The following is a 23635-nucleotide window of genomic DNA, read 5'->3' on the forward strand; positions in this document are numbered from 1 at the left end:
TGATGTTGTGTTCCTATTGCTTGGGGGGCGGTCAGGCCGCGGGAAGCTGTGTCAATTGGGTGACCGGGAACACAGGGCGCCCGCCTGAAGGAGACGCTGGGCAGGCTAAAAGAGAGCTTGTTTTCCTCACGCGGCCAGGTCTTCCTGGAGGAAAGGCGAGAGAGGCGGGTGGGAGGGAGAGATTCTGGAAGTTAGGACATTAAGGACTGCTTATATCTAGGCGGAAGGGGTCTCCAGCCTCAGGACTTGATAGTCTCACTAGGGGCTGGCGCATAATTGACATTTCCAAACGAAAAACCCTGCTGTGTTTTACTTCCTGTATACCTCAGATTCTTGCGAAACCCAGTGAGGAATGGAGGTGTAACAGGAAAAGTTGGGTTTTTCCATTCTCTCTGTCTCTCCCTGTCTTTTCTTTTTGGGAAGAAAAGAGAAACGTCAGAATTGTCTTTTTAAAAAAGAAAATACAAAGTTTATAAATGTGCATTTCAGATCAGAATTGACTGGCCTGCTTTGTAAGAAAGTGCGTGTTTGAGGCATATCCATTAAAGAGCACAGCATTCAAGCCATATATATTCCTTTTGCTTTTGCAGTCATGTTGCTAAAAGGACACACGTTTAGTAGGAAAGTGTTCAGTAGCTTGTTGCACTGCCCTGGCTTGGGTGTTACCTGCCTTGGGATGGGAAAAAGTTTAATCCAGCAGCTTCCGTGTAGAAACTTACACGTCTCCTGCCAAAGATGTACAACGATGCCATCCTGGGTGATTGACCGTTACGGAAAGAATGATGTGCTGCGATTCACAAATAACATGATGTTCCCTTTAATCAACTTCCCTAATGAAGTGATTATTAAAGTCCATGCTGCAAGCTTAAATCCCATAGATGTTAACATGCGAAGTAAGTGCCTATATACATTGCATGTCACAGTTAATACCATTAATATTTACCTATTCCGCAGATTGGTAGTAAGGATTAATAATTTGGATTAAACTGTAAACTGATTTGAACTTATGAAATGAGCTGTATGAATATTATTTATAATTACTTATATTTTCATACCTTGGTGTTTTCTGAGTGTGATGTTAAATATATGGTCTTTGTAAAGTCTGCATTAGTTGTGTGAAATACTGCATTTCATATTCAGTGCTCCTAATATCCTTTTTAGCCTTATGCAGTTTGATTTCATTGGCCCTATTCTGGTTGAGTATGACTGTCTTATAGAAAAAACAGGCCAAAAAACAAAACAAAATCCACCCAAATAAATCTAATTAAAATGGCACCATAAAGCTTAATGCATATATTGAGGCATGATTTCTTTTAGGCCTGCAAATGTTTCTACCATATGCAGAATTAATGGTGCCTAAATTCACTGAAATCAGTGGGCTTAGATGTGTCTTACTCGCGGCTGTATCCACCTGAGCTTTACTCAGAGCAGACCCATTGAAATTACAGGGCATAGATTAGTCCTGCACATTAATGTCAATGGGTCTTCTGTGAGTTTGACTACCATTGGATACGATGCTCTGCATTCAATCATGTTTCAGTTTGTTACTCTGCTGCAACAAAAATGAAGACCGACATAGCAATCCAACACTTCTCTCCCCTGAATGCTGGGCTGGAGGGAGAGGGTTGGATTAGGTTAAGGAGTCCCTGCTGTATCAAGCTCACCTGGCTGAACTGGCTTCCCAGCAGGAAGGCAGGAGGGCCATTAGTGAGTAGCCAGCAGGAAGGCTGCAAAATGGGCTGTTCAAACCCTACCTTTCCTCCAAGGAGCTTAAGATGGTGCACGCTGTTCTCCCCCCTACACCTTTTCCTCACAACAACCCTGTGAGGTAGGTTAGGCCGAGAGAGAGCAACCGGCCCAATGTCATCCATTGAGCTTCCTGATTGAGTGGGAATTTGAACTCTCGTCTCCTAAGTCCTAGTCCAACACTGCTGTTTAATGCAGAGCAGGGCTTCTTTGAGCATAGGAAATTGAACGGTGTAAACCAGCGACAACTGTTCTCTGTTTGCTTGGCAGGCGGTTATGGAGCTGCTGCTATAAGGATGAAGCGGGATCCGTTGCACATCACAAACACAGGCAGTGAATTCCCTCTCACACTTGGTCGGGATGTTTCTGGAGTTGTGATGGAGTGTGGACTAGACGTGAAATATTTCAAACCTGGAGATGAGGTAAGGATGAGCAAGGAAGGAATGGGAGTTACTCTAAGTGGATTTATAAATCCTCACTCTCAGTAGAAACACTACCTCAGTGTGCATGTTCTGCTTCAGTTGTGCACTGCCAAACCAGAAGTTATAAATGGTGCCTCTTTCTTGGACTCCTTGTTTTGCCTCTTCTGCAGTTCTAAGGTGTTAGGAGTTCCAGTAAGGGAAAATTTGGATAATCCTGTACATAAGCTGCATACAGAGGTGCCAACTTGAGTAATACCATGTTGGAAGTTATGTTGCAATTCCACTGTTTTGCTGGCATCCATTTGTCTCAGTAGACGATGGAGTGCGCCTCTGGGGGTAAAGTCAAACCTCTGGAGAATCACAGCAGTGGTGGCTGCAGAGACCAGGAACTTGTAACTGCTGCCTCCTGTGTTAGGAGCACCAAAGTGACCTCTCTAGGGCGGAAGCCTGGGCAGTGTGTATGGAGCAATATGTTTGGCACCAGCTTGGCTGCAGGAGTTGCTGGAAAGAGGCCATCCAACCATTTTAGGGACTTCACTCCAGATTTGTGTATGGTTTAGTCCTTAGCCTTTTATTCTCCCAACATGTCCTGCAAAGTAGCATCCCTCTGAATACATGTTGCTTGGGATTACAGCTGTGATTGTACTCTGGCCTTCTTTCAGGCTTCCCATAGGCACCTGGTTGGCCACTGTGAGAACAGGAAGCTGGACTAGATGGGCAATTTTCCAGATCCAGCAGGCTCTTATTATGTTCTTAATTTGATACATAATATTTTTAAGGATTAGAAATTCTGCTAAACCAGGAAAAGCTTTGGACTATGTTTGAGTTTTGGACTTCTTTTTTCCCCAGGTATGGGCAGCAGTTCCTCCCTGGAAACAAGGCACTTTGTCAGAGTTTGTTCTGGCAAGTGGAAATGAGGTAACGAAGCAAAGTATTTAATTTGAGATGAAATGTTTCTGTGCAGTTTCTAAAACGGGTGGGGTTGTTTTTGCATTTTGCATATTCTTCTCCTGTTAAAGGAAAAGTCAGAAATCTCCACTTTGATCTGAACTATGCTGTAGCAGATCTGTCTCTTCCCTAAATTTAACATTGAACGGGAGGTAAGGTGACAGGGAGGAAGGCAGATGAGTGATGGCTACAATTGCACAGTGTTTTATTTTCCCTGCTTGCAAAACAAAGCACTGAACCATAATCTCAACCCTTTGCCAGTGGGTGGGAGGACAGTGAGCTTGAACTTGCAGCTGCTGTATGGCAGCAATGAGTTTTCAGGGTCCGATTTCTGAATATATAGTGCAGTGTGTTGCTGCAGTGTGAAGAAAGAAAGGACCCATTGTGTGTGGGTAATGCTTACTTGCTACAGTCAACCAGGTGACCTCTGTACACATCTGTAGGGGGGAAAGGATGCATGGTACTGTTTGAAAAATGTGTGATTGCCTGTTTTTCCCAGCATTTCAGCTACCAGCCATGTGCATGTGGCAAAATAGACACATGTATACAGTTCTGTTTTGTTTGTTCTTTAAATTATACAAGTATTTCCTTTTCTTACATTTTTATATGTTTATGTAGGGGCAAATGATGTGTTTGCAGCAACCCGAAACTGTCCCTCAGCATCTGAAATTTGTATTGAATCATCATCATCTGGGCTGCAGAACCTTGGCAATCCTTTCTTTTTTACAATGCTAAATAGCAAAATCTTTCCGGTTCTTGGATACATGTCTGTTTTCCTCCCTTTCTGCAGATCTCTAGAAAGCCCAGATGTCTCAGCCACACTCAAGCAGCTTCCTTACCTTATGCTGGTCTAACAGCATGGTCTGCCATTCACCTCGCTGGGGGGCTAAATCAGGATAATTGCAGCAATAAGAGGTAAGTTACCAGTTGTTCTGTAAGCAGGAGTTTCATGTAGAGCAAAGGTGGGAAGCCAGTGGCTCTTCAAATGCTGTTGGATTCCCAGCTCCAACAGCCCCAGCCCTCAGGACTAATGGGCAGGGCTTATGTGTTGTCCAACAACAGTGTGAGGGCCACAGTCACTTAATAAGTGAGATAGGTTTCCACATTATATAAACTACTGCGAGCGGTTCCTTGATTATCGTGCATGTTGAAGTGTGTTGGACTTAACACGTTGTGGTTTGGGTGAAGGAGCTCTTGGGCTGGGGTTTTGCCCAGAGTGGGAAGAGGCAAGGAGCCAGTAGGCACCTTGGGGGAAGGTCTGGGGTTAGTAACATCACTAGTGAGTCTAGAGGAGAGTGACAGCAGAACTGGTGTAGATCTTACGATAAGAGAACACACCTGAAAGTAAGGTGTCTTCAGGTGGTCTCAGAAGTTAAAGGGTTCTAAAGAGCCTAGGGACCAAGAGGGAAGGGGGAAATCCCATTATGCCATACACAAGAAAATGTCATAGTTAAATGAAAAGTTTCTCCTCTGGCTTTAGTATGATTTTTAAAAACTAGCTTAGGAGCTATTTATTATCTATCGCCCTCCAGTTTACCTTTATTTTTCCTTTGGCTTTGCCCTATATAGGCAGAACTATTTAGAAATAAATTTTCACAACAAAGACAATCAATTTAACACCTTTGAATTGCTGGGGTATAGAAATGCCTCATTACCTGGAATTCTTTTCGCTTCACAGAGTATTGATCTTTGGTGCAGCAGGTGGAGTAGGTACCTTTGCTATACAGGTAAATATGTTACAACTAACTACCTTGGCTGATATTTTGGGAAAGCTTAGATTATAATTCTCTGCAATGAGTGACTAAGAACATCATCCCCCACCCCTCATAATCTTGGAATGGTGAGATAACAGTACTGATTAGTTAAGTGCTTTTTCCTATCTAGAATGTGTTTTTGAATTGTGACAATGCTTCTTGCTTGCATAGATGAAGCGTAGAGATGGATTTGTGAGTAAATTAGCATTTGTTGCTGCACCCATTTTTGCTCCTTGCATGTGTAAAAAAGTTACAGATTTTTCATTATTAAGAAAGAAAGAAGAATCAAATGTTAAAGGTACCGAGAGAAGAAATCTCCCAAGACCTATTTGCAGGCTCAATGTACTCTTGTTGGAGACCATGCCTAAAAGACCCATTCAGTTCTCTCAAAATGGGGAAAAAATATCGTCTTGTTTAATTTCCCAAGAGTGAATGAAAGGGGAAACAAAACCCTTGCTCTGTCTCAGCTGGACTTGGCAAGGCTGACGGTTTCATGAAGCACCAAATTAGGATCTGAACTTAATTTTGTGACTGGCACGCACCCAAGATAAAACAGATCAGACCTAGATAAAGGCCCTAGAAAGTGGAAATGCAATGATGACACTTGGGTTCCGTTAGAGTGCTTCCACTAAAAAGGCTACCTGCTATCTCTCGGATGGTTGAGGAAGCCAGATAAGGCCCACTGATGAGAATTTTACTGAATCACAGGCACATATGGGGACAGGCAGCCCTCTTCCCAAACCACCAAGGTTTTGAATTCAGCTTGAAATCTGTTGTATATATTGGTCCTTTCTAGTTCCTAAAGATCCCTTGAAAGTCCTGTGGTAGATTTTGCCCTTTGCTGATCTACTCCGCGTTGTCTTAGAGGGGCCCCATTCCACTCTTTGGAAATCACAGAAAAGCAGTCTTTTATGCAATATTGAATTACATGCAATTAAAATATCAAATAGAATCTCCTTCCAGAGCTGACATTTTTTAAAATGTGATTTAAAAGTATCTAGGTATAAAATATGAGTACCATCTGTCTGTATATTGTAACGAAACTAAATTCTGAAAGTCAAACTGAGCTTTTTATTTGGGTAGGAAAAATGAGGGTCTGGGGGACAGTAACCCTCCAGAGGAAATTTGGTGAGTACTCAGGGAGTTCCATTGTGCAAGTGGGACACATTTGTTGGATACCAGCCCTAGTTCTTAAGAACAACCTGGGGAGGGCAGTTACTGTTACAACCTGCTTTGTGGTCTTTTGTCAGAAACATTTAAACTTAGATGGATTTGGTGGTCTGATCCAAGAAAGCTCTTTCTTTGTTCTTAATGTAAAAACGCCACAGGTAAATCCAGGTGAGCCTTCTCACTTGAAAGGCATCAGGTGGTTATGGACCCAGCTCCCTCAGAACAGAATCAAGTTTGGCCATCTTACTACCAGATGGAAGTACAGTGGTACCTCTGGTGAAGAACTTAATTCGTTCCAGAGGTCTGCTCTTAACCTGAAACTGTTCTTAACCTGAGGTACCACTTTAGCTAATGGGGCCTCCCGCTGCCGCCGTGCAATTTCTGTTCTCATCCTGAGGTAAAGTTCTTAACCCAAGGTACTACTTCCAGGTTAGCGGAGTCTGTAACCCGAAGTGTTTGCAACCTGAGGTGTTTGTAATCCGAGGTACCACTGTAACCGGATTCAGGGGCGGGGGGCAGGCAGAGGAAACAAGATAGTCCCAGCAGTGGCTGGTTGGGTGTCTTTTTCCTAGAACTGTAGAGTTGGAAGTGATCCCAAGGGTCACCTCGTCCCACCCCCTGCAGTGCTGGAATCTCATCTAAAGTATCCAAATCAGATAGCCATTCAACCTGTGCTTAAAAACCTCCAATGAAGGAGAGTTTAACACCTCCTGAGGGAGTCTGCTCCACTCTCAAATAGATCTTACTGTCAGAAAGTTCCTCCTTTCTTGCACAGAACAGCTTGCCATTGATAAGCAGCGCCAGATTTAGGGGGGTGTAGGCAGTTCTCCTCCATGGGGTGCTGAGTGGGGGGCGGCGATGCAAATGATGATGGTGGTGATGATGTTGATGATGATGATAATAATAATAATAATTAATAATAATAATTCATAGGGGATTGGACTAGATGACCCTTGGGATCTCCTTCCAACTTTATGATTCTATGATGATTAATAACACTAATAATACTAATCATCTTATAATTTATACAGGTACCTACTGAGAAGATCCATACAAACCCAGCTGTACCAAAATGAATTACTGTGAAAATAAATATAAGGGGTGGGGGAATTTTGTCCTTGCTTAAGGTGCCGTAAGTCCGGCGCTGTTGAGAAGAAATACAAATTTGAGTTAGAGAAGGGCGGTATTTGTGTGCAATCTGCTGAAAGCAAGTCTAGTCAGCTGCTGTGTTCTTTTTGTACTGTGTCTTCTCGTTCAGCTAATGAAAGCCTGGGGTGCTCATGTGACAGCAGTTTGTTCCCAAGATGCCAGTGAACTCGTGAAACGTCTCGGAGCAGATGGTGTGATCGACTACAAATCTGGAAGTGTGGAAGAACAGCTGAAAACGTTACCGCTGTATGTATGGGCTAAATCATGAGTGTGCATGGTGAATGTGCACAACCCCAAGTTGGCTGTTCAATTTTTGGGTGGGTTTAAGCAGGTTGCCTGCACCTGAGCCTTCTGCGCTGGTAATTTAGTGAGCAATCCTTACAGGGAGCAACTGGGTTGAATCCAGAGGTGGAGCCATCACTGTATCCGAAGCCCTGCTGCTCACACCAGCCAGGACAGAAGGTGGTATTTGCTTTGCCGGGTCAGGATTCGGTCCCTCTCTGACTGCTGGACTCACTTAGGATCCAGTGGCTCCGTGACCAACATTATTATTATTAATTAAATTTGTATATTGCCCTTCATCCGAAGATCACAGGTCAGTTCACAACATAAAAATACAACATAAGAACACAAAGTATGTAATGAAAAAAAGAACCAAAACAAACCAATAATTCCCCTCCCGCAAACACATAGCTCTGCCCTCTCCTATTCCACCCTGTTTGGGGGGTTTTTACCAGCAGGAAGATCACCAGCAGGAGCCTGTCAGAAATCCCCACTGTGAGCACAGCAGGATCTTATGGTGGGACACCTGCAGGTGGAGACATACAGGGAACCCACCACATCCTAACACTGGGGGCTCAAATTGCCCTGCCCAGACTATTAATGACTTACATATAAAGACATGTGTATGTAATGTAGAGCATTTGCACATGAAAGCTTTTGAACTTCTTTCTGAGTAAACATGCTTAGATAGCTTTCCTCAAGTTGTTATGTAATTGATTGATACCATCATGGCCGGGACATGGTGTGTTCTTTGGGAGAGAAAGGAAATTGTTCCAATTCATTTTCTTCCTGTTTTATCTCCCTAGGTTTGATTTTATCTTAGATAATGTTGGTGGATCCACTGAAAAATGGGCTCCTGATTTCCTCAAAAAATGGTCAGGAGCCACCTATGTCTCCTTGATAACACCCTTCTTGGTCAACATGGACAGGCTTGGTGTAGCGGATGGCATGTTACGGACTGGAATGACGTTCGGTTCAAAAACTTTCAAGGTCTGTTAACAAAATCAAATGCTTTAGCTTCCTACCCATTTGCTGTATGTGAGCAATTCCTTTCCAGTGTGCTGTTTTTTCACCTGCTCTTTAATGTCAGTCGTGATCTAAACTTGTGCTTGCTATCTGTTACAGCATCTTTGTAAAGGGGTTCATTACCGGTGGGCATTTTTTGCACCAAGCGGCCCTTATCTGGACGAAATAGCTGATCTCGTTGATGCAGGAAAGGTATGTCTGAATTGCTAGTTTTACTTCCCATTATCTGCTATAAACCATGTGCCGTTTGGGTTCAAATGCTTCTTTTGTAACTAAGGAAGAAAATTTTAGCAAGTTCAATGATTTGGCTGTGGAGCTGCCATGTTGAGAGTCCTAATAGGGGCTTCTGTGTTGTTGTTGTTTACCTATATAGCGTATCAGCTTACAAAAAAAGAAGAAGTGTGCCTGGAGGTTAGGACTGCCTTCCAGTCTGCTGGAGCATAATCATTTAAATCTGTGAAGATAGATGCTTACAATACATGCAGCACATAACATGCTGTAGCCTTAACTGTCTAGGCAACTGGCTGGTGCACCTGAACACTGCAAAATAACTCCAGTGTTATTTGACTGCAGATCCCATTAGCGACTGCAGGTTGTGGAAGGCTGCTGTAAGGTAATCTGGCATCATTATCCCTTGTATTTTGGAAGGGAGGCTGAGAGATAGTGGCTGGCCTAATTGTTCCAAAATTTGAACCAGGGACTTCTTAAGCTCAGTTTCTTAGCTACTGGGCTACGCCAGCTTAGAGTATTATGCATATTGACTCAGTTTTGTTTGCTGCATACATGGAGTAAATGTGACCTTTTTGCTCTGTTCATATCACTTGCTCTTTCACATTCCAGCCTACTCTCCTGCAGCAAATAAGAAAAAGCTGACGCAGGGATGCTTCTCATAATAGCAAGATTCAGTGGCCTCTTTCAGGTGGTGATAGCAAAGACGTCTTTGGCCTAGACAGAACTGACAAGCACTTCTACGTAGCCACATGATGTATTGGGGATGCCCCATTCCTCCTGGGTCGCCCCTTGCTTCATGCTTGGGAAGAACTCTTCGTAATGAGGAGAGGAAGGGCATAGCACTAAGTCATCTGCATAAGTCTCTGAGCAGGTGAAGGCTAATGCTATTGAAAATGCCCATTGTGTGTTTGTGGATGGCTTGGGGCTTCTTTTGTCATAAGGTTTACAAAGAAGGAGAAATGTTTGCTTACCCTCTCATTCTCTCTGTTCAGAGAGAAATCCTTAATGCCAAAGTTTTCCTTCTCAGGGCTTTTATGCTTTCCTCATTTGCTTTAGCTTCCTGTAGATCCCTGTAAACAATGCTGAGCCAATATTTTTGATGTACATACATTTATTCCATTGTTCTGGTTTTGCCTGTATACATCGGTAAAGCTGTACTTACAGGAATCTGTAAGCCTAATAGGGCAGGGCGAAAAATGAGATAAGCAAAGCATTTTCCAAATTCTAACTTGTAAGCTTACTGGCAATTGCTTGCAAAGGCTTGTGCTAAGCATTACTTCTGGGTTTCGCATTCTGTTTAAAAACCTGCCGAGTGGAGTCAGTGGAGCTAAATTGGCAGATTATTAAAGCATGGAAGGCATTTAGAACAAGAGTGATTAAAACTGGGGTTCTGTCCGTTACCTTCTCACAAAAGTTCAGAGAACGTTTCCAAATGTTGCATTGTGAATAATGATTTCTTTCTGGAATTGGGGCATCTCTTGTGTATTCTTATGAATGCACACTTTCATAAGCTGTGGTTTTATTTAGTGGTGGAAACAGATGTATGCTTAGTATGTTTTCTGCCGTAGTCAGCTTGTCCCCACAACAGCTCAGTGAGAATTTGGTGCTGACTTTAGGGATCTGGGAAAGGGGCAGACATTGCATTTTGCATCCCAGAGGAGTAATAATTATGAAGTAGATAAAGTGAGGCAGGAAGGGATGTCCTGCATAAAAAGCAAGATTCTTCTGGAGTAGTGTAGACAGAAAAATGAGATACATCTGAGAGGTCTGCTCTCACACTTCGCTCATCTCTAAGGCAAAAATGGGGAGCCTTTTTATAACAGTATCCTTTTGCACACTGGCAGTGGGTGGGGCTGGAACACCCCCTTTTATCTCTCCCTCCGCCAGCCCCTTTCTCCCTTCTTGGTACTGACATAAAATTAGGCTGGGGACTGCATGTGGCTCACCATTGATCTAAATCTGGTCAAATGCAGCTAATGAAGCAAACAGTGAAGAGCCTGGAAAGTATCTCCACTGCCTTCCTGCTTCCCTGGAAAGTAGGCCTTTCCCATTGGGAGGGGCAAGATGCCAGTCTGAATGCCTTTCCATGCCATGGAAAAAATACTGGGAGTGGTGGTGTATTAGAAAGAATAGACTTCTGCTTCTTGGGTTGCTCATTGACTTCAGAAAGTAGTGATTTAACCTGTGAATGAGGTATTTGCCTGGATGGGTAGGAATATAGGCGTATTTTTTAAACACCAGGATAAAATATATGCCACTGAGTTGCATTCAACTAAGTCCTGCTTGGAGCAGTTGCCTTGAAATTAATGAACCTATGTTAGTTCTGGCCATTATCTTCTTCTGAGTAGGACTAGCATTGAATGCCACTGCTTGTATCCAACTTCATAAAGATTTTCTGGGCCATGCTTGTGTCATCTGATCCATTGCGTTATTGAGTTGGACCTCCTGCCAGCTTCTCGCAGCATACTTGCCAATGTTGAGCTACATCTTTCTTTCAGCAGGCCTCGGGGCCTGCCTTCGCAAGTACAAGAGAGCTTTGAAAACGCCCACCTTGCTTGCTGCAGAGCCTTTGTGCATTTCCGCCCCCTTTCCTACCACACTTGGATGGGGTTGCCTCCTTTGACAAGCGTGAATTTAAAGTCAGTAGTCTGGGCAGGCTCCCATGCTAATAATAATAATAATAAAATCAATGAATATGTAGCCTTGTTCTGTTCTGAGGACACTTGGGCCTTCACATTGCCAACTGTGAGTCATCTTGCTTTTATGCCTCTTGTCATCGTGTGAAATCTGGGGGTAGATCTCTACTGCAGCTTACCTTACTAAATAGCTAGGGGTGTCACATGCGAAGTCTGTGGTTGAAATATACCCTCAGGCATGAACTCAGTAGGTGGCCATAGACAAGCGCTCTCCCTAACCCTACATGCACCCCTTACCTCACTGGTTTGGATTAAGGGCTATATTCCGTTTCTGATTTATGTTGCAAATCTATGAAACTGCAACACTTTTCTGACAAAGAAGGGGAAGAGGGCTCTCTCACTGATCATAGGTATTGAAAAGGGAAGCCTCTTCCTCTGCAGAAACATCCTAGCTAGCTCTTTGTTTAGTTTTGTTTGCAGCTTAGTTTATTTTGTGGGGTTATTTCCATGACTTGAGAACTGCCTTTCCCCACTTCCATTTTCTGAATCCTCCATTGGTTCCAAGCCATCTTCTGCTAATGGAATGACTCCTTTGGCTCTTTCCCTTGGTAGTGTTGCAGTCCTAGCTAGTTGAGTTAAATTTCAGGAAACTGGCCAGCCAGCTATGCCCCTTCTGAGACTCCAATCCATTCCCCCACTCCAACAGCCAGTCAGTATTCCATGCCCACCGAGTATGGACAGTCCTCACTATTTGGATTTCTTGTTTGGATTTCTTTCCAACCCACACCTCTTCCCCTCATGTTTTGTATTCAGATTTGTCTTTTGGCCTTCTGCAAAGCTTTGGGATCCTGCAAAACTTGCCATTTCCCTCTCTCTTGTGCACGGATGGTGCCATGTTAGCTGTATAAAGATTCACACTCTGCAGATCGAGTGCACTGTTAGTACATGGGAGAATACTTCACAGGTCACTGTTATCATGAATGGACAACCAAAAGATACGTGTAACTGGAACTCAGGCTCAATAATTTCACTTCTTTTTTTCAGGCTGGCAGTTCTGTATTAGTGCATGTAATCCCTTCCCTCCCCAGACTTCATGATTTTAATCTCTCTCCTTTGAACAAACAAGTGTTCTGTGGCCAGGGGGCTGATGCGTAGTTGTAAACAGATAGTGTTTTCATTGCCTAGTTAATCTCCACTTACTATCACGTCATCACTTGCTGAATGCATTTGTCTGACTTGCCCGCCTGTGCACAGGAAGAAATATTTGTCTTAGTCAGGTTGATTGCAGTAAACACTGAATGACATATTGTGCTGGGTACATGGTCAGCCCTTTTCAGGTTTATTGAAAACAATGGGTCGGGATCAGCTGGCCAGATAAAGTGTTTAATGCGCCAGATTGCTGTGATCATCAGTTGTAGTGTTCATGTCGCTTTTTTGCATTGCTGAGGGTCAACAAGCCCGTCAGACCAGATGTCTGCAACAATGTAGTGTATGAGTTTTCAGCCTTTTGCAGCAGCCTTCAAAAATGATCTTAGTTTAAATTCAAGGGACTTTCCGACTACACTACTTCTCTTGCCTTGTTTTTAAAGAGTGCTGTAGACTTCATGGAATAGTAAGATTGTGCCCCCTAGAGATTAGTCCTGTGAACCACAAGCTATTTTTCCAAAATGGTGTGTGTGATAGATAGACCTGCATTCATAGACCTGCAGAGTTGGAAGAGACCACAGGGCCATCAAGCCCAATCCCCTGCAATGCAGAAATCTTTTGCCCGATGTGGGACATTAATCCACAACCCTGAGATTGAGAGTCTCATGTTCTACTGATTTGAGCAATTGTGTGTGGAATTACTGTATGTTCCTCATTATCCTATTTCACTTTTTTCTGAGCTGTGAGGCTTGTTTTAATGGAAGAACTCATTAGCTTCAATTGTGAAGATCACGTGCAGATTTGATTTGTTTGTAGTCTGCATTAAGGCAGTGGCAGCTGGAAGACTGAAGACTTGTAGTGGGTTTTGTATTGCTAATCCTGAGCATTCATGGCAGCCACCCATTTGGTAAAGAGTGTGATGGAGCCCTCTATGTGCACCAGCTTACATGTTTAGAGCTTCTCCACATGAGGGAGAATCCTGACTAGCTCATGCGCCTGTTGGGCTCATCCACTCTGAATCTGTGGGTGCCAGGGTCAATTGTGATCAGTGCACATTTTATTGCCTTCCAGTGTTGGTGTTGGTGGTGCAGTTCTTTAGGACATTTATTTGAATTGCTCCCCCCAAAATATACTCTTAAAGTATTTTTTTTAAAAGTGCCAATGCTTATTAAAAGTCCACCTATAGAAGGGAAGGGTTGTAGCTCGTTGTGGAGCATCTGCTGTGTCTGCAGAAGAATCCAGACTCATTTCCCAGCATCTCTAGGTAGGGCTGGGGAAACTTGTTTCTGAACTCCAGGAGAGCTGATGCTAGCCACTGTGGACAATACTGAGCTAGATAGACCAATGGTATGACTCTGTATAAAGGTCATAGGAGAGAAATGAAGTACTGGGGTGCTGACACAAAAGTTTTCTATTGTTTTTTAAAGCCTTGTAGTTATGTGTATAATTAGATGGTGCCAGGATGTGCTTTTCAACAAAATGGAGATAATACACTTATGGGGGGGGGATTACTGTTCTAAATGTTGGGTCCTTCCTTCTTGCTCCCCTCCCATTTTTTTCTTCCAAAATATTGGAAGAAAGAGCAGATAGACCTGGAATCAAAGGACAGTTTATATTGTGCATGTGTTTTACAAAGTGTTTGGCTTCATCTACTCTAGATAAATAACTGCTTGAAGTGTGTGGGGCATCACTAAAAATATCTGCAGCTTTTGTTTTTCATTTAGTTAAAAATGATACACCTGATCATGTGTTTTGCCCTTTCCTAGATCTTCATGATCTTCCCCTATAATTGATTGCTTTTGTACCAATAAGGGTACAATATTGAAAGGAAAACCTGCATTCTCTTTCTTGAGAAATGCTTTATTTCTGCAGAGGTATAATATTTAGTCCTCTTGAGATGCATAGCTACAGTGGTGCACAATCTGTAGGGGAAGCAGGCTAGTTTCAAGCAAACTGAAAATGTTTGCTACTATCTTTTAATGCTATATGCTAATATTTTTGTTGTGGGTTTGTGCTGTTGTGCTGTATACAAACCATTAGAATAACAATGTATTTCCACCCCCCTGCAGATACATCCAGTTATTGATCAGGTTTTCTCCTTTTCTGATGTTCCTAAGGCCTTCCAGAAGATGGAAGAAGGGCATGCACGTGGAAAAACGGTGATTAATGTAACAGATAAATAAATATTTTCTGTCTAGGTACTCTGATTTCTGTGAAATTTCTTTAGTTCCTATGTGAGTTTTCTTACATGGGACTTTGGTAAGCTACTAATATCTAGAGGTTAATGCTCTGTTACTGCAGCAGCAATAGAATTCTTATTTTGAAATGATTTTTTGTTATGACACCATGAAACATGGTCATTAAATGCACAGTCTTTGGGAAGCAAAAATGTAACGTTTTCATAAAACTTATTGAAGACAGGCTGGAAAACCCTTAAGGTGTATGGAAAGGGAGCTGTTTGTAAACATACACAATAGAATTCATCAGAATATTTATTTGTAAAATATGTTTATACAATAGTTTGGGGCACAGAAAAATGTTTATTTTTAAGTAACACACCTTAAAACCAAGTTTCAAAGAAATAAGCAGCAGCTTCTTATTAAGAACACTAGAAATATTTTAACCAAAAGCAATAATTTGTACAGCAGATTGAAGTGGAAGTGTGCTAATTTCCTAATAAACAAATTAACAAAATAGTGTTCTCTAACCAAGTCAGTGCAGAATTGGAAAATCCTAACAGCTTTTCAGGACACTTCACAGAGCATCCCAGGTGTGCAAGTAGCAATAGTATTAAGTGGTTTGCATCAGAACATTCAAGATCAAAGTAATAGAAATAACAGAATAATCTTCACACTAGGAAAGAGTAGTAATAGAAATAACAGAATAATCTTCACACTAGGAAAGAGTAGTAATAGAAATAACAGAATAATCTTCACACTAGGAAAGAGTAGTACTTTAAGAGCTATCTTAAGTTTCTATATATAAAACCTATTTCTGTTTTCTATTGGAAAATTGCTTTGGTTTGCTAGAGATGCCTAGGTACCAAGCATCTATTATATTTGTCATGAGAATGCAAGCTTCTCCATGACTGCCTCTAACATGCGAGTTTTCCTGTAGTTGAATACTCAAGGAATTCAAAATGTTTCCCACCTTAGCATAGAGGTAGACATTTTGCTGGGACTACTTTATAGAATGGCTGCAACTCCTCTAGACTGTTTTTCACCTGAACAGTATGGTGTTAGTGTTTTTCAGGGAACAATTTGGATTATTGTGGAATTCAGATAAAATTTGTACTTAATCACACAAGCTATTGCTGTGGGTTTTCAAATGCAGCAATGTCTGCCCACTACATGCTAAGATGGGAAACAAACAGGATGGGTTGTAAAGCAGGGTACAGAAGTAAAGAGCTTAACACTGAAATAACTCTGAATACATTATCAGTAGTATAAAACTAACATGAAAATTTAGGCAACAATTTTCATCCAAGAAATTTTAGGGCACAGAAGTTGGGAAGCAAACAGTTGTTGGTGGTGCAGCTGCTTGAAAACAGAGAATTACTATGCTAGCAAAGCCAGTTTTTATGGAATAGTATTTCCTCTTGCATTTCAAAAGTGGTACATTTTGACCTTTAACAAAGAGTTACTAAGGGCTCATTCACACTTCTGCTTGTCCCATACTTTGATGGGTTTTCTGTTTGCCCCACTGCCCTCCCTGGGAAAACCCACGCTTTAGCACTGAATCAGAAAATATGAGTGACATTTACTCCAATTCAGTGGTAAATTATTGGCTATGGGAAAGTGGTGAGACAAGCAGAAGTCTGGATGAGTCCCACGTTGTATAAAGTAAGGCAGACATGCAGATTTTTAAGGAACTGAGCAGCTTATTTGGCAGCCTATTCTATCTGGCAGCAAATGTTTATGGAATATGCATTTGTCTTTGATACAAAAGTACAACCACAGGCTTAAGAGTGTACTTTAATACATTAATAATGCTGTAACTCCATTTTAAAAATTGCCTGATTTGATTGGGTTCATTTTATGAGTAAACAGTTCATTATATTTGGTCCAAACAGAATAGCTGCAGGCAAATTTTCAGTAAAAAAAATTCCAGTGCAAAAATGTAAATTCTGTTTCAACATGAAGCCAAGGAGAATAAAACAAGTCTTTGTAAATAATTTAAAATACCAGATTAAAATGTATTGTGAATGAGTAACTTATCAATGATGTATAATAACTGCTTGCAATATGTTTTAACCTTTGAATAACAAATAGGAAAGGGGTACAAACAGCATTCACTCACTCAAATTCTGTTCATTGTTTTTAAAAATTACTGTGAAGACTGCTCCAATGTCCTGTTTTCTGCCAGTTTTCATAAAGTTGATGGAACTGATTCTTAGCCTGTGCCATTTATACGACCAGTGGTTCCCAGCACTGCGTTGGCCTGTCTTCGCTGGCTGAACTGAGAACGAGGTGGTTTTGATCATAGTGCTCCCCACCTAAAATTAAACAATAGTTTCAGTATAGCATTTGTGAGCGAAAACAAATCTTCGATGAACCACTGAATCCCCACAATTCCTCTACTTGTTGTCTTCCTGCAGGATGGCATTCTTGTTTCTGTGCAGTCTCCTCTCAAGACAACATTTGCTTCCCTGCACCCTAGCTGCCATGCAAATTTATCTTGCAACCTGCAAGTATACATGACTTACTGGTTATCAGAAATTCTAATCCTCAGTCTAAGATGTGCCCAATCTATGAAGTATAATGCTATGCGTTATATAATGCTATGCAGATATTCCCTACTGTAAGAGGCTTACACATAAATCCATTTCTTTAATAACCAGGAACTATGAGCTTAGTCTGAGATAGCTATGATCAAAGTCCTAACTTGTTGCATAGAAGGTGAGTCATGACTTTGGTTTGACTGGGTCCACTGGGGTAAATCTCAAGGAATTCAGCGTCACACTTTAATGGATGTTGCATCTGTGAAAACATTTCAACATGCCAGATGGAATGATCCCCCCTCCTCTCCATTCTGGGGGTTTTCCCAACCCCACTGAGCCAGTTTGAGGGGGCAGCAGAGAGGGGGGAAACCCTATTGTTCAAGGCTTCCATTGATGGTGCTTTTAAGTGGATCCTGCTGTGGGTTTTTTTTTTTTTAAAGCATTCTTGCTCTATTATTCCACAGAACATGGTTTTATGGGGAAATGTAGGGTGGTTGTTTTTTGCTACATTTACATCCTACCTATCTTCCAAGATAGAACTTCAAGGTGGCATAGACAGGCTTTTCAGGCCATTCCCCATGGTTTTTAACCAAGCCATACCTATTGTCATTATTTATTAAATTTATATACTGCCTTTCATCCAAAGTTCACAGGGCAGCTTACAACATAAAACACAATAAAAACAAAAAATGCATAACATAACAACCAAAAAAAAATCCCAGGCATATTTAAAAGGCCATAGATTGTTCTATCAGCCAAAGACTGAATATTTTCACTTGGTGCCTAAAGATTTGTAATGAAGGTGCTGGGCAAGCCTCCCTGAGGAGAGCATTCTGCAAAGGGGAAGCCACTGCAGAAAAGGTCCATTCTAGTGTTATAATGTTGCATCTATTTAGAATGTTGCATTGCGTTAACGTGAGACCACGCCCTGAAAATGTGGCTGATCATACTAGAATTTAGACTGTGTATCATATGATAATTTGTGTAATTAAATCTTAAACAGGCATTTGCCTATGTTGATAATCATTAATGTTTGTATATCTTTTGCATCTCACCTCTATGGACTCAAAATTATATATCATGTTCACAACTGATCAAGGGGACTTTTACGAGAGGATGCTTACTACTCAAAATGACTAGCTCTGTTACCCGCAAAGGAATGCTATTTAACTAACAAAATGTAAATTGGCATTCTCAAAGTAGACTGCAGGACATCATCCGACTCTTCGTGACCCCATGGACACAACTAAACGACAACAAATTTGGCATTTAATTTACACATCAATAATAAAAACAATACTGCTTTCTCCAAATGTTGTATTGTAGATTTCCATTGGCAAGAAACTTGTCTGGAAAAGTATGAGCTGTGGAACATCATGTGGTAGAAACTATTGGAACAGTTTTGGTTATTTTATAAATTACTCAAGATGGTTTTTTGCAGTAGCTAGTAGTGAACAAGTAGATCAAGTTTTGTTTGTTAAAGAAAAAGTCCATCTATCTTTTAGTGTCAGTTCTAACTGCAGCCTCAAGAGGGCAACATAACACACACTTAGAAAGTACAAGCTTAGTATCAGCTCACAAACTGGAATAGGCATTAATATACTGACAAATGCTATTCTTTTCATCTTTGAGTTGCCACTGGCCCCTTGTTTTTCTATTAAACTAAAGATCCTGACATTAGTATGACTGGAACTCAGTAAATATTAACTTTACTAACCGTGTATTAACACTAAACTGCTCTGATGCAAATAACAAAGCTTGCCGAACTTATTTGGGGCAATATGTCTGTCCAGAATGATTTTGTACTTTGATATTAAGCCTATGCAGTTTTTCAGAGAAAAAGCAGATTTACTACATGGCTTATGATAAAACAGTAAATCCTGAACTCTTTACAAAAATTGACACTATACCTATGCCATCTACAGATTAAACTGCTCAAGTGTTCAGAAAAGACAATAATCTGAATCCAGTTATTAAAACTAATAATAAAAACTTTATTATTAAAACTGAAGTCTATATAGATTCTTTGAAAAGCATCACAAATCGATGCAAGGTGGTTTGGTTTTCAGCAGTTGTTTAATGCAAACAGTGCTCTTGACTCCTTACAGTAACTGGCCCAAGCAAAAGTGTGATTTCTGTCTACCAATTCACATTAGCTAAAAGGGCTCAAAAGGTGTGTCCTTCCAACCCCAACCCAGTATGGAAAGCATGCCTTTAAAAAATATTGCTCTGCATAACCAGATCATAAGGATTTCCGAAGATAATGGACTATTGCTGAAAAACGTGGAATTTAGATTGCACACTCAATACAAACAACACAAAGCCATGTCTTTCTTTCCACTTACCTTACCAAAATTCATTTTCACTAAATACCAATTCAGAGTTGTTTATAACTTACAGCCGGGAAGTTCTTACCTTTAATATCTAATACTAAGTTTGGTTTCATCTTTCTGTAAATCCTCCCATCTGGATTAATACTCCATTTTTGTTTTTCTTCATTCTGCTGAAGTGCCAGGCCCAGTTTGGCACCAGGTGTAATCAGGTTACCCACAATTGTCAAGCAAAGTTCTTCTGCCAGCTGTGCAGTTAAATAGAAAGTATGAGTCAAAAAATCTTGGTCTTACTTCCAAAACTAGTATATTTGTGCATATGCATGGATAGGATTGCGGATATTTTCATGTCTCTCTTGATACTTTCCTCTGAACAAACTGATTTTCAGTATTCGGAGATTCTAGTAGTATTCCCACAATATAGCGGCTGTTACTGCAACATTATTTAACATTTGTTCATTCATTCTCTAAAAAAGACTATCTTACATATTATTAGAGGTGCATTAACTGTTTAGTTGCAGTTTTGTCATGGCTTACTTTTTGCCATACAAAATATGGAGTAGTAGCAGAATGCCATATTTTTAGAGATGAAAAATAAAAGCCTACTAATTATTTGGCATTCAAGGTACCTTGAACAACAGCTTTATTACTTGTACCCCACCTATCAGACTGGGTTGCCCCAGCTACTCTGGGTGGCTTCCAACAAAATATTAAAAATACAAAACCACAGTGAAACATTAGAGCATAAAAAACTTCCCAATACAGGGCGGCCTTCAGGTGTCGTGTAATTATTTTCTTGACATCTGATGGGAGAGTGTTCCACAGGGTAGGCACCACTACTAGAAGGCCCTCTGCCTGTGAACTATTTGTTACGTTTTTATGGAAAAGCAGGATTTAAAAATGCCCAAGGTGGCTAGCAATTCAGTCTCAATGTATTATAATTAAGCAGTATCACAACTATCACAACAAATATCACAACTCATTATCATTGTATACGTTCACCAAAGCAGCTTGCTAATAACACTCTCCTTCCACATAAACTTGTCTGAATTAAAGATAATTTATCCCTGGTATGTTGAATGGATGACTGATGCCATGAGAGACAGAACAAGCTAGATGTAATGCAATTCCCAGCTGGAGATCATACAAAGTGTATATTACTGAGCAATGGCTAAGTAATAGTTCTACTGTTCTAGGTTGCTAGGCTGCTGAACGGAAAATAATATAGTGCAACTGACTTTCGGGGTTGGTGTGTTGTGTGACAAGCACACGGAGTGCAATGAGATTGAGTGTTTGGGGGGGGAGGCTCAGTTAATTTCACTGTATACAGGTTGTACGTTGACAAAAAAGGTATTATTCTTATCTACTTCAGACTGGGTTGCAAGAATTCAGCTGAGTGCTGAAATGAAGACATATGAAAAGTAATGGTTTAATATCACTTTAATGTTTCCAATGTGTTAAGATGAGGCATTAAACTCAACCAGTTCAGTGTTGCAGCCTGTTGTAAGTGCACAGCTATTTGCTCCATGTTGAGACATGCTCTTGGTTTATTGCAAGAAAGAAACCCATTCCACTGTGAGTTGAGAAATCTATTCCTTTGGCAGAATGTTTTAGGTCAAGTTATACAACTTTAAAAAAAAAGACACATGGCTTGTCACTCAAGCCCTGTTCACTTTGTTTTGATGTTACGGCCTGAATTTTTTTTTTACTTTGATCATCAAAGTATGTAACTCAGTAGGATTTACCTCCAAGCAAATTTTTTTAGGTCTAGCTGCTAGGCTAGTGTTGGCAGGCACCACTGTTGCAAGCCTTGATGTAGAAGTTCACAATTTGATTTTGAAACAACACATATTTCCACTATAAAGCAGGAACCAAACAGTAATAGAATTATTAATAAATTGTCTAAAAGACTGCTTTCAAAACTCAACATTTCCTCCTATATTTGTCAAGGTTCCAGGTCAGTAATAATAATTACCGTATTTTTCGCTCTATAAGATGCACCAGACTACAAGACACACCTAGTTTTTGGAGGAGGAAAACAAGAAGAAAAAAATTCTGAATCTCAGAAGCCAGAACAGCAAGAGGGATCGCTGCGCAGTGAAAGCAGCGATCCCTCTTGCTGTTCTGGCTTCTGGGATAGCTGTGCAGCCTGCATTCGCTCCATAAGACGCACATACATTTCCCCTTACTTTTTAGGAGGGAAAAAGTGAGTCTTATAGAGCAAAAAATATGGTATATAGACTCATTGCTTTCAAAGGGCTCAAAAAAGTCAGCAAGAGAGACTATAAAAACCCTGAAAAATCCAGTATCTTCCTCCTGTAAAGCAGCTATTATTTTAGCACTTCCATGTCTTTAGTAATCTTGTTTTTTTAATATAAAGCATTAAAAAGTTGCATTGAACACAAGGTACAGCTACTTAGTGCAGCAAATAATAAGGGGGGGCCAAGAGGAATATAGCCTCTGGTCAAAGTTCTTTTTGCTTTCCTCTTAAGAATCACTGTGGGGCTGCACTCATAGGAAACATGGGCAGCTGTTGGGGCTCAGTGCATCCTGGTAGTCTCACCAGGGCTGACATCAGAGCCTCCCCACCCAGGTGCTTCTTTAAACTGTTACTCTCCTTATACCAGTGGGTATACCCAGTGGGCAACCTTTTGGATGGCAGCCATGTCATCCCCAATCCTTCATGAGTGTGCTCCATTTCCCAGGCTTCAATGCTGCTTCGACCACGTAAATACATCCGAGGGGGAGTTAAATGACTGGCAGTAGTAGCAATGTCAGGGGGCAGCAACAGAGCCAGGCAGCAGTGGCAGATGGGGAAAGCCACTGGTGTTAAAAAGCCAAGGACCCGCTAAGCCTGGCACCAGCCCTTTTACGAAGCTGCCGACACAAAATAGAACCATGCTTTTCATCGAACTGCTGAAGAGCTCACGTTCCCATTTCAGTTACTATTCACTTATCACAGTATAGAAAAGTTATTTCCTATTTTTCCTATAGGATGGGTGCTGTTAGCAAGTAATTATTAAGGCAGAACCTTACCCTACATTTGATGAATCCATCTTGATAAATCCAGAATTGTTCATCAGATTTAGCATCTTCCACAACCTGGATCCTAAGAAGATTCAAGTCATCTACATTTCCATCAGTTGACATGAACTTCTTTGTTACTTTGTTTCTCAGTCTGAAATATGCTTTTTTCTGTAAATAAATAAATCATGGCTTTTAACACTACAGTACCGGCAAACATTATGAGCCCTGTCTGGCTCACCTTGACCTAATAATATAATTAATATTTCCAACAGCACTTCAAGATGCTTCCCCCTTTTTACAGACAATAGTGTCGCAACCCTGGATTAGGGAAATACATAAAATATGACGTTATTAAGTTGGTACTCTCGTGCAATACTAGGATAAAGGGATTGAATCGGAGGAGAGCTGATCAGTGCCATAGTACTAGTAAAAAGATAGAAGATTCACAGACGCTTCTGACATCCCAGAGTAAATTGTAGTGTCTTACCTGTAGTAAAGGCCGTAGAGAACCTATTTTGTGGTAGCCACTTGACTCATACCAGTTTGGTATTTTCTGAGGTGATAATAAAATCTGACGACCTTTATAGTTACTGTATTCATAAATAATCCATCTGAAACAAACAATATTTTACTAACTAGGTACATTAAAAAGTGCTGAGGAGAAACAACCTTTTAAAAATATTTACTGCAGTAGTATTGCATACTAGTGTCTCTTCTCACCCTGCTCACCACTTCTGCCAGCCCATTGTTGGCCCTCCATTTTACACTTCACCAACCCCCCTTCCCCCTTTTTTACACCCTGTTGCCAGCTGTGGGGAGGAAACCAAAGGAGAAAGTCCTTTCCCCCTTTGTTGTCATCCTCTCTGCTACTGTGAGGAGTATGCTATGTGAATAGGAGAGAAAACGTTAGAAAGCAGACTTCCTTCTTCCTCTTGCATGGAATGTGGGGTGGGGATGAAAGCTGCTTTCTCCTTCTCTCCAGATGAATAAGCAGGACAGGCCCGAGCCTCCTGCTCTGCTGCCATCTCTCCCCGCGCCCCCCAATCTT

At 41.1% G+C, this 23635-nt stretch overlaps 2 protein-coding genes across 6 annotated transcripts in view; one reads left to right on the plus strand and one right to left on the minus strand.

Annotated features, from left to right (window-relative positions):
• RTN4IP1 (reticulon 4 interacting protein 1) overlaps positions 1–23635 on the plus strand; it is a 111085-nt gene that overhangs the window by 53030 nt on the left and 34420 nt on the right. For 2 of the 5 annotated variants that reach the window (XM_081904655.1, XM_081904653.1), the window contains exons 1-9: positions 43–893; positions 2017–2168; positions 3018–3086; positions 3907–4031; positions 4795–4843; positions 7299–7435; positions 8278–8461; positions 8597–8689; positions 14580–14669. In XM_081904655.1, coding sequence (XP_081760781.1) covers positions 593–893; positions 2017–2168; positions 3018–3086; positions 3907–4031; positions 4795–4843; positions 7299–7435; positions 8278–8461; positions 8597–8689; positions 14580–14669 — 1200 coding nt within the window. In that variant the 5' untranslated portion in view covers positions 43–592. Of the gene's footprint in view, positions 1–41; positions 894–2016; positions 2169–3017; positions 3087–3906; positions 4032–4794; positions 4844–7298; positions 7436–8277; positions 8462–8596; positions 8690–14579; positions 14712–17107; positions 17651–23635 lie in introns of those variants that run through there. The other 3 variants (XM_081904652.1, XM_081904656.1, XM_081904654.1) reach the window with 3 other exon arrangements.
• Positions 16805–23635, minus strand: part of CRYBG1 (crystallin beta-gamma domain containing 1) — an 88573-nt gene continuing 81742 nt past the window's right edge. The window contains exons 20-23 of the mRNA XM_081904602.1: positions 23075–23198; positions 22597–22755; positions 19646–19808; positions 16805–17005 (exon numbers count right to left, since the gene is read on the minus strand). Of these exons, the coding sequence (XP_081760728.1) occupies positions 16917–17005; positions 19646–19808; positions 22597–22755; positions 23075–23198 (535 nt within the window). The 3' untranslated portion in view covers positions 16805–16916. The remainder of the gene's footprint in view (positions 17006–19645; positions 19809–22596; positions 22756–23074; positions 23199–23635) is intronic.

This window comes from Podarcis melisellensis (genome assembly GCF_964234715.1).
Source record: "Podarcis melisellensis genome assembly, chromosome: 3".
Taxonomy (NCBI): Eukaryota; Metazoa; Chordata; class Lepidosauria; order Squamata; family Lacertidae; genus Podarcis; species Podarcis melisellensis.